Here is a 15529-nt window from a genome sequence, read left to right as displayed (position 1 = left end):
AGTGGGCATGGAACCACCGAGACTGAACAGTCGATCAATGAAAACATGTCACCTGGTCAGATGAATCACATTTTCAGCTGCACCTGGTCAGTGGCAGTGTCCAGATATGCCATCATCCAGAAAACAGTTGCTCGAAACATACACTGACCCAATGGACACAGGATGGTGAGGGCATTATTATCCTAGGGGTGACATTCACTTGGGCTTCCGTGCAACCTGTGGTGGTCATCAAAAGCAACATGGTAAAAAAGGAAGGTAACACTTTAATGCCCTGCTGACAATGAGCTTAGTAGAGATGAAGTACAAGCCCAGATCAGGGAAGACTGCAGATGGAAATCAGGTGTGTCCTTTCAAAGAAACCAGGCTGGCATTTGACTTAAATAATTTAAGGAAATCATGGAAAGACTAATTCTGGATGACCAGATGTAAATTGGAACCACCGTCCTCCCAAATGCGAGTCCAGTGTGATAGCCACTGTGCCACCTCACTTGGTGGCACCACAACATCTGTGGATTGACCAAGCGAAACCATCGGCATACCTTCAAGCTTGATATCTCCCCCAATGATGAATGCATCTTCCAACACCATACTGTTTGCATCAAAAGGTCAGACTGACACTGTTGTGGTTTGAGCAGCTTGGCTGTGTGAAGCACAGGCTCGTAATGTACGACAATTATGTGACCTGTGCATACATATCTGGTACCCCATAACTCCAGAAATCTACCAAGAACTTGTTGAACTCATGCCGCACAGAACTGCTAATGTATTGCAATCCAAATGCGGACCAATGCACTAGTTAACAGATGGTCACAAAATTTTGTCTCATGTGTGGTGGATCAGTGACCAGAAACCCTTTACGGCAATGGGAGAAAATAAAGCAAATGTCCTCATCACATGTACAGGAGCCCTGATAACATTCACTAACACATTGCTTATAGAAGTGCCTTAACTATCATTGTACCTACATTGTTAGTACACGAGTGCCAAGTATCTACTGAATCTCAGGGTCGTTGGGAAAAAAAATAATGAGTAACAAAGCCTTGATAATAACCACTGCAACTCTTATGGGAAGGTACTAAATGAATAAACAAGTGCCATCAGTAATGAAGGAGTACTGAGGACCTTAAGAAAATTACAAGAACCCAATAAAATTAACCCTGCTGCCATGTTACAAGGTGTCTTATTCCCATATGTAGACATATAGAGAAATCTCTATTTTAACTCCGAGGCAGGAGCAAAAATGAAACGTTAACGGAATATTTAATTCAGAGATCATATGTCTGCGAGATAACTACGGATGGGTAACAAACAGGATGCTAAGAAAGTATGTTAAGCATATTTTGATACAGCAACAAATACTTTTGGCAATTATACATCAAGATGAGTGTTACCACAGTCCAGATAGTCAAGGTAGCTATGTGTATGGGCAAAATTGGTCACTATAAGCTACTAGCATTGGATTTTGTATCCAAATATCCTCAAAATCTCATAGCCAACTATCTCGTAGCCAGCTAGGAAGATGAATGGATCCCAATGTCACAAATAAGAGACAGCCAGTATCTTCAGATACACCCACATGTTCTGGTAAAGCACTGGAGTAAATGTAAAAAGTGCTCCAAAAAGTAATCTACCTCAGTAGCAAACTGAAGTTTAACCACCAACATTCAAAGAAACATCTGTACAATATATACTTGCCTCAACAGCACTGTGTGAATGTGGTGCTGAAGAAGAGCTAAATCACTTTTCGTTACAGTGTAACTCTGATAAAATATCGGAGCTGCTAACAGACTTGGATAGACACAGGATAACAACTTCATAAGAAATTTATAAATTACTCTAAAACATTGTTACTAAAAATTTTATTATTAAAATTTCATTACTAAAACTGAATGTCTTTGTAATGTTCTAATTAGCATTCTATTCACTGTTTGCAATAAGTAGTAGCAATTACTGTAACTAATGTTTTGTATGACATGTTAGCTATAGGTGTACTTACAGCTTTTAAGTATTAACCCAATGACTAATGAAAACGGTAGCAACAAAAATTGTAACACAAATTTAAGACTAGTAAAAAGTATATTTCAAACTGAAACTCAAATATAACCTGTTGAGTGCGTGTGTGTGTGTGTAAACTTTCGAAACCAATAATAATAAAAAAGGAAAAAACTTAAGCTAAATGTATAATATTATAATATCATCATCTGATTCTAGTACATCACTACTAATTTGCATAGTTTTCTTTTGGGAGAGATGATTACCCACTTTTGAAGTCAGCTCATTCTCCTCTTTGCTCAAAATTTAATCCGTTTTAATCCTCGTGACAATTTTATTACTTTTTTTAATGTCAACATTTTAGTTAGGATTTAACATGACTGTTGCTGATAACAAATTAAACCAATTTACTGTTACCAGTCACTATTTATTTGCATGATGCATTCTGGAGGTTCCATCAACAAGTGGTTTTGTACAGCATGTATGTGTTGAGTTATGACTTTGGGGTTACGTGTATGATGATGATGACGCTGATGATGATTGGTTTGTGGAACACTCAACTGCACAGTCATCAGCGCCTGTACAAAGTCCCAATTGTTACACAGTCCAGATTTTTACACAGTCCAATCTAGCCACTGTCACGAATGATGATGATGAGGAAATGAGGACAACATAAACACCCAGTCCCCAGAGAGAGAAAATCTCCAACGCAGCCAGGAATCGAACCCAGGACCCTGTGATTCAGAGGCAGCAACGCTAGCCACTAGACCACAAGTTGCGGACATTTTGTGTGATTGTGCATGCCAACAACCAATGGAAACAGTTCCACATGTTACACCAAAGACATAACACAACACATACACACCAAACTCCTCTACAAAAATCCACCCAATGAAAATTGTATACCTCCAAAACATTATGTGCTAAAAAATAAACAGTGACTAGTAACAGTGAACTCGTTTCATTTGATATTTATTACGTTCTTTTACAGAGCGGAGATAAGGCTATACACTATAAAGTTTTTTTTACACCTGGTGTTGCCTTATTACAGCATTGGTCCAGTGTCAAGAACTGTCTTATTCTGAAAAGATTCTTTATACAATTATACACGTTTCTTTTGTGATACTTTTGCTAGAGCTTTTAATTCATACTAAAGCAAAAACATCTCCTGCTATCTTTGGAGATTAGAAGGTGAGGAAACTAGGGAAATGGATTTATGCCATCAAACATTTAGGACACAAAACAAAATTTACCTTCCAAACTTGCATGCTTTGACTTTTTAATTAAAGACAGTAAAGTACAGAACATTACAAACCAAATATTGTTAGTACAAAATCACTTTTACTGCGATATAACAAGAGTAACACAAGATGTTAAATTAAATGTTACATTCAGACTTACTCTTTTCTGAGTTCTTCAATAACTCGATCCTTGCGCTTTAATTCATTATTGGCGGTCTTGAGCAGAGATGAAATATTTTCGTGTAACTGGCGATTCTCTTCCTTCAATTTCAAATTTTCTTCTGCTGTTTCATGACACTGCTTCTCTAGATGTCGAATACGATCTTGTAATTCTTTATTGGCATTTTCAAGCTGAAAGTGTTACAGGCATCAGAGTTGCTGTAATTCATGGCCAACTGTTAAGATGGACCTTTGATGTAAAAAGAGAATAACCAGTACGAGACAACAAACAGCATTAGTAATTATGTAATACAAAATACAATACTCATGGGATTATAAACTAACTGAAATATGAACTGGAGAAACTTATATTTTGATCTGTCTCACCAAATTGGATATTTTTCATAATTTATGCAAGATATAATTACACAATGTACATCAAAATATTTTGAGATGTAATAACATGTTTCAAAAGTTCTCTTTGATTACTTCTAAAGAAAAATGTATAAAATGTGGAGGAAATGTAGGTAAATGTTGGATTACATCAAAAATTATGAATTACTGAAGTAAGGACAAAGATGAGTTCAGATGTAGTTCTAATAACAAGTATTAAAAATGGAGCAAATATTGTTACCACACAAAAGTAACATGAATAATGCAAAGCTGTTTTAGCAATGGGTAACTGATATTCTTGTTTCCTTTTCTTCCTCAAGGGGTCAACAGAGATGTCCGATTCCACATGTCTGCTTTGACCCGTGATGTAAGGGTGTTGTAGTATGTGACGTCATGACGGCTTGGTGTTTAGTTTATGAGTTGGTTGTGTTTGCAGATTTCGTCTTGTTCTGTTATGGTGCAGAGTTTAGCTTGAATTGGCTGTGTTTGTAGATGTTGTCTTGTTGCGGTTGGTGGTGTCCGCTTGTGGCGAATGTGTGTATGCTTCGAGTTTTATGTGGTGTATTGGGTTCATCGGAGCGTTGTTGGTCACAGTGGGAAGTATTTTGGATTGCCTACGATTGACAGATTTTTTTTTTTTTTTTTTTTTTTTTTTTTTTTTTTTACATGGCTGCGATGTCGACTGGTGTTATTGGTTTGCTGTTTGTCGTGTGGTAAGGCGTTCAATTTATTTTGTGGCTTCTTTTTTTAGGTATGGATATGACTGTAAAATATAACAGTTCAAGGTTGCATGCCGAGATGGTGGAGGGGGTGATGTCTCTCATAAAACTTCTGCAGGGAGAATATGCAGTTGGCGACAGTTCTGGCATCTCGGACCAGGGACTGTTATATGAGGCGGTGTTGAAGGTATAACCTTTGGCGCTCCATTTGGTGCGGTACCTGGTTTGAGAAGTCTAGGTTGGCCATGAGAGAGATTGTTTTGCTGACTTATTATTTTTGTTATAGATCCTCTATCAGTTTTTGCGCGCATTAGACTGGAGTGAGTGGGAGGACGGTTCTAGATTGGTTTTCTTTTTGTACAGAAGTGTGTTCAGAATATGTGAAGTATAGGAGTAGCTTGCGTGGGCCGTGGGTGATGGTCGAGATACGGTAGATGAATTGCAATTTGGAAAGAGAAAATATGGGAGGGGTAAATATCTGGTTGGTTTATGGGTGTGGGGGACCTTTATTTCAGGGGATGGGTATGCAGATTGTGTTTCCAGGGTTTTGGAGGGGCATATGAAGAGGGAATTGGTGGGGTTAATTGAAGAGTATATAGAGGGGGCGAGTACAGTACTGTCAGATGGTTTTTTGTTGTATAGGGGTGTTGAGGAAGAGGAGTTTAGATCATTTAGTTGTAAATCATAGTTTAGAGTTCAAAAATTATGAAACTGGGGCATGTGCTAATACAATAGAGAGATTTTGGGGGGAGGGAGGGGGGGCACTTCAATCAGTCACAGGGAGGGGGAAGAGGCACTCTTCTAACCTGCAACCTCCTTTAGATGAGTATTGCTGGAAGAAGAGCGTCCCTGGGGAGTATTGCATTTTTCGCATTTTTCTTTAGGACAGTTAGTAAAATGTGTGTGTGTGTGTGTGTGTGTGTGTGTGTGTGCGCGCGCGCGCGCGCGCGCGCGAGCGCGCGCGTCGCGCGCGCACCCATGTGTGTGTGTTGGGGGGGGGTGTAGGGGGGGTTATGATTATGTCGTGGATGATCTGTTTTGTTGTAGTGTGTGATTGAGTTTTGTTTATTTTGTGGTTTTTATTTGTTGGGGTATTTTTGTTTTTGAGGGAGGGTGAAGTTTGAGGGGGGGAGGGGGGAGAGGGGATGGGGGATTGGGGTTGGTAGGTTGTGGGCGGGTTGGGAGTTTTTTTTTTGGTTGTGTTTTGTTTAGCATGTGTGTGTGTGTGTGGGGGGGGGGGGCTGTGTTTGATTGGGGTGGCTAAGCTAGTGTGTAGCGATGGAATTTTTTCGTGGTAAGTAGTCATTCTTTTGGGTCTATTGTTCGCAAGTTGTGATGTTTTGTGGGGTTTTTCATGTGTTGTTGGTTTCGTGTTATTTATTGCAGGTGTAGGGGTTTGATTTTTTGGTACTGTCACCCGTGGTTGACCTATGTAGCTTAAGGGAAGTATCCAATTCCAGTTTATGTAGTTGTAGATGCGTTTTGGTATCATGAGCTGTTGCTGACTTATATAGGTCAAGGGAAGTATACAATTCTAAAGTGTGCCATTGGAGATGTATGTGTTTTGGTTTCATCAGTTGTGATTGACCTATATAGGCCAATAGAAGTGTCCGATTCCAATGTGTGTCATCATAGCTCTAGGTGTTTTGGTATAGTCAGTTGCAGTTGACCTATACAGGTCAAGGGAATTGTCCAATTCCAATGTGTGTCGTCATAGCAGTATGTGTTTTGGTATCATAGTAGTTGACTTATATAGGTCAAGAGACGTGTCCAATTCCAAGAGTGTGCTGTTGTAGCTCTATGTGTTTTGGTATCGTCAATTGTAGTTGACCTGTATAGGTCAAGAGGAGTGTTCAATTTCAGTTTTGTTGTTTCAGGTATTGGTTTTGTGGTATCGATAGTTGCGATCTGATTATAAATTTTGTAGTTGTTTGTTTTTATTTTGTGGTACTGACAATTGCAGTTGAGCCATCTAAGTGAAGGGAAGTGACCGATTACTGTGGATATTGTGACTGTAGCAGAATGTAGGAATTTTGTGTTGTTTTTCTGTCGTCATTTTGTGTGGTTTGGGATTGCGGTGCGTGATTTTATAAGTCTATTTTTAGTTTGTCCCCATCCAAAAACCCCAATCTCTTGTTACGGTCCCCTTAGTTTGATTACATTTTTGGAGAGAAATGTGTTTATTGTTTTTATATGTATTTTCATGTAGTGATATCATAGACGCCATATATGAGACGAAAATGGTAGTTTCTGCCCTATTAATAACGTCATGAGTCAAAGCAGATGGGTGGAATCGGACGCTTCTATAATCCCCCTCAAGGTAAGAAAAACTTGTTTTCAAAAATAAATCAGAACTTAAGAAGCAAATGGTTAGATAAAAAAAAATTAGCAGGAAAGAAAAGAAGAAATTAAATGAAAGAAAAGGTTCAGCATGACATTTTAACAATTAGTAACTGCTCCAAAAGGACATAATCTCCATATAGCTGTTTGAGTAACAAATGCTTTTCATCTTAATATGACATATGGCCTCCCCTAACTAGAAGACATGAGAATCATTCTGATTTCCAAAATATCAGTATTTACATACCCAACACAGTGTTAGAGGGGTTATGTTCCTTCGGAACAGTTGTGAATCATTAAAATTTTATGCTAAACTTTTTCTTTCATTTAATTTCTTCTTTTTCTTTCCTTACGACACTATATTTTTCAACCATCTGCATGTAAGTTCTGATTTATTTTTGAAATCAAGTGATCTTACTTTGAGGAAGAGAACAAAGGAAGAGTGGAAGAACAGGTAAAAGAACAATGTTTGCTGCATACATTTTAAGGGGTTCGCAATCATAAAAAAAGAGTTGTCTAAGAGTTTATATATGAAAAGAATATGTGTGGTCAGTTGTTATAGCAAAGAGTAACTTGTGTAGTTCCTTATCTGTGTTGTGTGTCTTACTGTATTTCCAATAAAGTGAACATGAAATTATAGAAAAACTCAACAGGTTATGGGCCCAGTGTTCTGAAAAAAAAGAGAAACAAGAGAAAACTCACTTAGAAGATACTTCAAGAAAACAAAAAACTTTGTGATAAATAAGTGCTTTAACGACAGCAGTACATTCAACCCGTAAGATGTTGAAGATCTCTGTGATATGCTGGATGGAACTGAAAAACTAGAAATGCAAACAATGATGAAGGTGGGTCAATTCTAGTGTCCGATACCACCCGTCTGTTTTGACCAATGACGTAATGAGTGATGTTATTTTGTTTGTGCCGCAGATTGCTGTCGATGAACGTTAAATGATTTCTCTGGATTTCCTCATTACGCGCGTATATTAAAAATTCGATGTAGATTGCTTTGTTTCCATCTCGTAATTTTTTCCAGTATCTTTTGTTAATGAAAGTAGTCGTGATTTATGAGGTCTTGATTTCTCACGCTGTTCGTTATGGATGAGTCAGTTGTTTTTACTGCGAAAATTCTGGTTCAGAAAATGAGTAACCGTAAATCATCTATAAAATTACTGTGAAAATTCTGGTTCAGAAAAGGAGTAACCCCAAATCATCTATAAAATTTTTGTAATCATTAGGTGTCATTGCTGAATTTTGCAAGTGCAGTGTCTGTGGAAATTATATGGTTTTGACGAAGGTTGCGTTATCACATACTTCCGACGAATACATGTGGAGGTGCAAAAAATAACATTTGGAGATCCATACGCAGAGGGACATGGTTCGAAAAATCGAGGCTGAATTTAGAAGTAATTGTCATGCCAACCTACTATTTTTGCTATGAATATTCTTGCAAATCTGTCATGCACGAAGCAGGGGTTTCGTGTGGCATTGTAGTCGACTGGTTTTCATTTTGTAGAGAAGTCTGCGGGGATCTTATAAAGTATAGGGGTCATTTGGGGGGGGGGGGGGGGGGGGGGGGGCAGGGGTTTTAGTTGAAGTAAATGAGTCACACTTTGGAAAGAGAAAGTACGAAAGGGGCACGAGGTTGTTGGGCTTTGGGTTTTTGGAGTTGTAGTTTCTGGAGGAGATTGTACTGATGTTGTATTTAGGATTGTACCAAATCGGACAAAGGAAGTCTTGACATCTTTAGTAGAATATGAGGAAGAAGGTTCTGTAGTCATGTCGAATGGGTTTGCTTCATACGAGGGGTTGGTTGAAAGGGGTTATCATCAATTGGTCATGGTTCAAATGGACTTAACGGCTGAGGTCACCAGTCCCCTAGAACTTAGAACTACTTAAACCTAACTAACATAAGGACATCACACATATCCATGCCCGAGGGAGGATTCGAACCTGCGACTGTAGCGGTCGCGCGGTTCCAGGCTGAAGCGCCTAGAACCGCTCGGCCACACCGGCCGGCAATTGGTCGTGAATCTCAATATTCAGTTTAAAGATTATAAGACGGGGGCATGTACTAATACTATCAGGGGCTATTTGGGGGCCGTAAAATCTGTTGTCGGGCGAGGAAAGAGAAGAATTTCAGTGTTGCAAGGCCATTTAGATGAGTACTGTTGGAGGAAGAGTATTCCTAAAGGTTTTTGTATTTATGAAAGTAGTCAGCAAAATGTAAAAGCCTCGTTTTGTTAGTTAGTTGTTGATGGGTCTGATACGTTTTTCTTGTTTTACGTTGCGTTTTTTTATGTTACTGTATTGTGCGAGTGCTACTTTTTGGTTTTCATGGAGGGAGGTTTTTTGTCGTTTTAATATTTTCTGGTTACAATGCTGGACCGAGGTGTATTGCTGTGCCTTTGCCGAAGGGTTTGTGTGATTGACTTGTGGTTTCTTTTTTTATTATTTGAACATTTTGCGTTTGATTGAGGACGGGTGGTAGGGAAGAACTGATATGGGTAGTACCCCATTCGTGCCTGGCAGTTTGTGTTTCTTATTATTTTTTCATTAGTTATTCTGGATTTTGCTTCTTTCGTTACAGTTTGACCTAATATTATTATTTCTTGTTATGACCTTATTTCGTTATTGTCAGCCTCGATCTTTGCCTCCTTTGATGTTCATATGCGTTAAGTTTCTTTTTATGTAGCCACTTTTATGTTTTCCATGTTTCTACTACACTTCTCTTATTTTTACTGTCACTCCTGGTGTATCGATTTTACTGAGTGTTATTTGGGGCTACTGTAGCTGGCGTGACTTCCATGTAGTATAGTTATCGGTTGCAATATTTGGTCATTTTTTCGTTTTATTTCTATGTGTTGCAATAATGTGTCAAAAGATCTTCATTTTTTGAAAGTCTAGTCGTATTCTGTAGTTCACTAACAAGATCATTTTTTAAGCACGTTTCTGATATAAGATTTTTGCGCAACAACCAGTAATATTGCAATTGGTAACTAGAAATGACCTCCTACATAGGCTGCTTCTAGTTACCGATTCCAACTATTCGACGGTTCATTATTTAGATTGTTTTTGCAGTACGTGTGGAAAATGTAATATAATATATGCACTTGTAATTGCTCTTGTGTTCTTATTTATTTCAATCATCTTCAATTCGTTTAAATGAAATTCTCGAGTCAGTAATAGTCGCGTTAAATGTATTATTTTATGGCATGCAACATTCGTTTGTTCACAAGTATGATCTGTTCCATTCATAGATTATCCATTGTAGCATCTTTGCCTTACATTGACGTCATTGGTCAAAGCCGACGGGTGGTATCGGACACTAGAATTTATCCATGAAGGTAGCAAATGCCATTCTGTGATAAATTGTTGGATGCATATTGTGTCTTTTGTTGCAATTTAGCATTGTTTCAATTCATAACATGCAGCATAGTTAGCAGAAACTATCAAACTATCACATTTTGATAAATTAGACAAGTGTCAAAGGATGTGTGTGTTGGCATGAATTTTACGTTGTACAGAATAGCTAGCTAGAGGGTTCAATATACTTAAAGCAATTTACAAAAGAGAGACTTCTCAAAGAACTCATGCTTCAAGAATTTTGTTGTTTGAAGTACAATAAAACTAGGGAAATAGCTAGTAAAATAAGTCCACTGCCGAATATAGCATTTCAACTGAATTGTCTCCAGTCTGAAAAGATGACAGACACTATTATCATACCCTATATACTGACTATTTGGTAACTTCCAAGAATGATTGCCTATCGAAGTCGCAGGGTCCAAACGATACATATCGAAGGTGCGATCGTAAATCAATCATGCGGATTTGGTAGCAGGCGTTATGGTCAATTATTTGTGATCGTCATTTTTATCTGTTTTCCTTTGTTCCCTTAGTTGCTCTAAATTACATGCCTCTGTGAATTATTTGTCAGTTGCTAGGGAATCCCAGACAATTGATGTCGCTAGTGAGTGGGATGTCTGGTGTTCTTGACGTTACTTCGATGGATTCTCTCACACGGAAAAATCTAATTCCATGTTTATCCAGCGTAGAAGATTGTTCGACTTTTTGTCGCAAATACTACCGGACAAGGAAAGAAGGGACTGTGTTGAGTGTGGTGGTGCGAAGTGTGTAGAACTTCGTAAGAACAGTTTTGATGTTGAAATACCATTTACAGTTCCACTGCGGACAGTGCGGGAAACGAACGAGTATCAGGAAAAATACATGGTTTGACTCCTCCAAATTATCCATCCACACCACCATAATGGACTTTCACATGATAACAATACCGACGATGAGCAAGGTAAGTCGTCTCCTTTGCATTTACAAGTATTTTTGTAACACTCTTCTTTTGTCGTTGCTGTAGCGACCACCATCAACATACTCATAATGCCCGCCACCAGAGTCGCAAGATTGATTTACGATCGCACGTTCGATATGTATCGTTTGGACCCCGCGACTTCAAAAGGCAATCATTCTTGGAAATTACTGTCTATTTAGCCAGATGAGTTCAAACACTTTCTCGTCATCCAGTGGTGAGAAGCATGTGGGAAATCTAGCTGCAAGGCTCATATGAGAAGAGGAATGACAGAAAAGTAATAAACAAGAACAGAGTACTGCCTTTAATGTACATTCAAAAATAAATAAAATAAAAGATACAATTTGTAACAACTGTGGTGGACTGGACATTTTGTAAGAGAATGCAAGATGATTAAGAAGAAAGAACACTGTTCTATAAGCAAGAAAAAGAATCACAAAGAAGAAGAGTTCTACTTTAAACATAGAAACCAAATCAGAGACCAAAACTAAGATCTTTCAAGCCCCGTTGTTACTGCAAAAGGACAAATCATAAGGAAGAAAATCGTTATTTTAAGAACAAAGACAACACAAAAATATCCACTACTCAACACTTTAAGAATTAGTCACTCAAGAAAACAATCAACAATACACCAATAAAAACACTGCATTTGTTGCATATAAATGTAACAAAGATAAGATTTCACATGAAGCCAATGAGAAAGAAAATATGGACATGGTCGCTGATAGTGCACATACAACAGGACATATGTGTCTAATGAAGTGGGCAAGTTAACAAATGTGAAACACTGTCACAGTACTGTGAAAGTTGCCAAACAAGGTGTGTTAATGAAAATAGTATCAACAGGCAACTCTGCACATGATAACTGTGTTCTCAAAGACGTTATGTGTGTTCCTCAAGTGTGTAGAAAACTGATGTCTGTGAACACTATCACTGACAATAGTTTGTAGAGCTGTGTTTAGTAAACATTCTTTCAAATCTATAAATATAAAATATTAATTTTGAAAGAACACAAAACAAGAGATGCATTATACAAAGTGAACAATCACTACTGACACAAGAAGAAAAACAAGAATGGCATAAGGAGCTGGCTCATCCAGACATAAGCTGTACTTCAAAGATGAAGATCGTGTGCACTGGAGTTCCTAATAGTTTATGCTATGCAGAACAATTTTATGAAGCTTGTGTGAGAGGTAAGCTAACAAGAAAGTCATTCTCTACTGTGAGAGAAAGAAGAACAAGGCCACTTGAAATAATACATACTGAAACATGTGGAGAGATAAAATCCCCAGCATTTAATGGATACAGATACTACATGACAGTACTAGAGCATTTCACTCATTGTTGTGTAACCTATTTGCTAAACGACAAGTCAGACTGTCCAAGATTCATATGAAAATATGAGCCAGAAAGTGAAAATAAGTTCAATCTAAAAGTGTCAAAAATAATGTGATAGATGTGTTGAATGCAGAAACCATATCTTTAAGAGCTCATGCAAAGAAACGGAATAATGCTAGACTACAGCATTACTTACAGTCCTCAACTCAACTGGAAAGCAGAGAGACTAAATATGACATCATTAACACAGAAAGAGCTATAAAATTCATTAGCAAATTGAAGATAGACCCATGTGGAGATTGAGGGCTCACAGCTATGTACTTAATCAACTGAACCCAACTATCAATCAAAGTGCCACACCTGCAGAAAAGTGGTTTGGGAAAAAACAAGAGCTGACAAGACTTCAAATTTTTGGATCAGGAGCTTTTGCCAAAAATCTAAACAACCAAAAGAAACTAGATGAAAGAAGTAATCCACACATTTGTATTGGTTATGCTCCTGTGTCAAGAGATGCTGAATTTGAACAGAGTGTGAGGAAAAAACTCTACAGAAAAATCTCATTATTGGTCAACTAACAAATAACACTAACACAAATCAAATTCAGAACCAAGAAAATCAAGATGAAAGAGCATGCAATGAAGACACAAGAAAGTATAATCTTATGGACAGAACCAATTTGAAGAAATCTTCAAACTCGTAATTATGAAACAGCATTAGTTACATATGAAAAATGTATTAACTGTCAAGATAAGGAAACCTGACTAAAAGAAAAAGAAGGAAATAACTGTCTTGAACAGAATGAAACATGAAAGTTGATCAATCAAGAGAAGGCAAAAGAGAAAGAGATCTTAGCAAGCAAATGGGTCTTTAAAGTCAAATACGATAGTGAATATAAGGCCAGACTGGTTGTCAGAGGTTTTCCACAAGAAAGGGGTATAGATTTAAAGGAAATATTCAACCCGGTTGTACATATCTGTTCACTAAGACTGTTCATTGCTCTGGCAGCAGAGAAAAATTTTGCCATCAGGATTTTTGGTGTAAAAACAGCATTTCTATATGGAAAATGGGATGAAGAGATTTTCATGAAGATACTCGAATGATTAAAAAAAGCTGGAAAAAATTTGTTTTGAAGAAAACACTGTGTATGCTTAAATAAGTACCATATAGATGGAGTAAAGTTCTCACAGATTTTCTAAAAACCGAAGGATTAATTCACCTGAAGTCAGATCAGTGCATATTTAAAGATGTAACTGCAGAAATGTACATGGCTATACATGTTGATGATGGAATCATAATACAAATAGATACATAAGTAGTATTTTTCAATGGTTGTAGTACAAACTCCAGATATGTAGCTAGTGATACAAATAAGAAGATACAAGGATCAAATAATTCTATATCAACAACAGCTTGACAAGGAGGTACTTGAAAAATTCAATATGACTTACTATAAGGCCATGACAACTCCATTAGTTCCAGAGGGAAAGGCAAGTGAAGAAAATCAAGAAGATAAACACATTAAATTACCGTATCATAAAGCCCTAGTGAGTGTTCTGTATTTCTCATATAAAACCAGACCATATCGTACATTTACAAACAATTATAAGAACTGGTTCAGAGAAGACCCTAAGGAAAGGGATTACCAAAATATAAAAAAAACTCTGATATACCTACAAGATACGAAGATTTATGACCATTTTCATACGAAGATAGAGTATTAGTGTGACACTACTCATCTAAATGTCTATTGTGATGCTGATCATGTACAAGATTTAAGAGACAGGAAGAGTACAATGGTATACATTGTTCTTCATACGTATGCTCCCATTAACTGGTGTGCCAAGAAGCAAATTGTGGCAGCTACTTCATAAACTGAAGAAGAACAGATTTTAGCAGCAGACTGCACCAAAATAAAATAAAATAAAATACATACTACAAGAGTTATCCAGATGAGAAGTGAAGCTGATTCTTCATGTACATAAAGTGCTATCCAAATGATCAAACCAGGACAGTTAGTTAGTCAAAGCAAACATACAGATGTGAAGTTTCACCATGTTAGTGAACAGTATAGAGAAGGTTTGTTTGGGATAAAGTATTGTAGTACAGAACAACAGCTAGCAGACATGCTGAACAAAGCTCTGCAAACATAAAAGTTTGAGAAATTTAGAAATGCTATTATGAAAGAATTACATCAACTTATTTTAAGGTTATCCATTATGGAAGTTTTAGAACCAGTGACCGTTTCCTGAATGTAAGTAGGGGCCTACATAAAACTGCAAACAGCAAAAAACGTGACCGGCAGCAGTTTTATGTATTTACATAACTTTTTTGTTTTTGTACAGCAATGAGTAACTTATATTGCTTTTCATCTGTGGTGTGTGTCATATTGGATTTCCAAAAAAAAACTCAACATATATTACTGGCATAGTCGTTTGATTTCTTTCATTTCTGAGATTCGAAAGTGGCTTGAGGTGCCTATATCACCAGTAACGTCAACTTCATAATATTCATATAGCATTTGATATCAATGACATGCTATATTTTACGGGAAATACTGTAAATGTAAGACCGAAAATAATCTGCTCCTGAATGTAAATATGTAATCAATTATCGGGAACATATATAGTTACTTGCAATTTGAGCTACAGTACAAAAAGCTGTGATCATGGTATTCTGTGAATTGAAGAGCTTTTTCATATTAAAATATTTTTACACATCTAATAACTGTTAACTTGTCTCATCTATAAAGTTGTTCAGAGACTAAGCCGCAGTAACAGATCCGATGTCACCTGATTACCAGCACACAAATGGATAGTACCACATTACTGTCATCATGAGATGGAAGTTACCTTTTTCAGCGTGTCATCATATTTGAAATCTGGTAAGTTTTTGTAGATCTCGTCTTCTTCCTCATCAGCAATACTTTCAGGCATTTTCAAATTCGACGTATGTTTGCTTTCTTCGTATTTATTGTAATTCTATCCACTTTAACATTTGAACACTGTATACATACACCGCACATTCCATTG

General features: G+C 37.3%; 1 protein-coding gene across 1 annotated transcript in view; it reads right to left on the bottom strand.

Annotated features, from left to right (window-relative positions):
• Window positions 1–15529, bottom strand: part of LOC126101268 (uncharacterized) — an 89369-nt gene extending 73840 nt beyond the window's left edge. The window contains exons 1-2 of the mRNA XM_049911953.1: window positions 15350–15529; window positions 3394–3584 (exon numbers count right to left, since the gene is read on the bottom strand). Of these exons, the coding sequence (XP_049767910.1) occupies window positions 3394–3584; window positions 15350–15433 (275 nt within the window). The 5' untranslated portion in view covers window positions 15434–15529. The remainder of the gene's footprint in view (window positions 1–3393; window positions 3585–15349) is intronic.

This window comes from Schistocerca cancellata, chromosome 9 (assembly GCF_023864275.1).
Source record: "Schistocerca cancellata isolate TAMUIC-IGC-003103 chromosome 9, iqSchCanc2.1, whole genome shotgun sequence".
NCBI classification, from domain to species: domain Eukaryota; kingdom Metazoa; phylum Arthropoda; class Insecta; order Orthoptera; family Acrididae; genus Schistocerca; species Schistocerca cancellata.
Note: the sequence above shows the minus strand (reverse complement) of the source record. Positions and strands in the feature narration are given on the sequence as shown.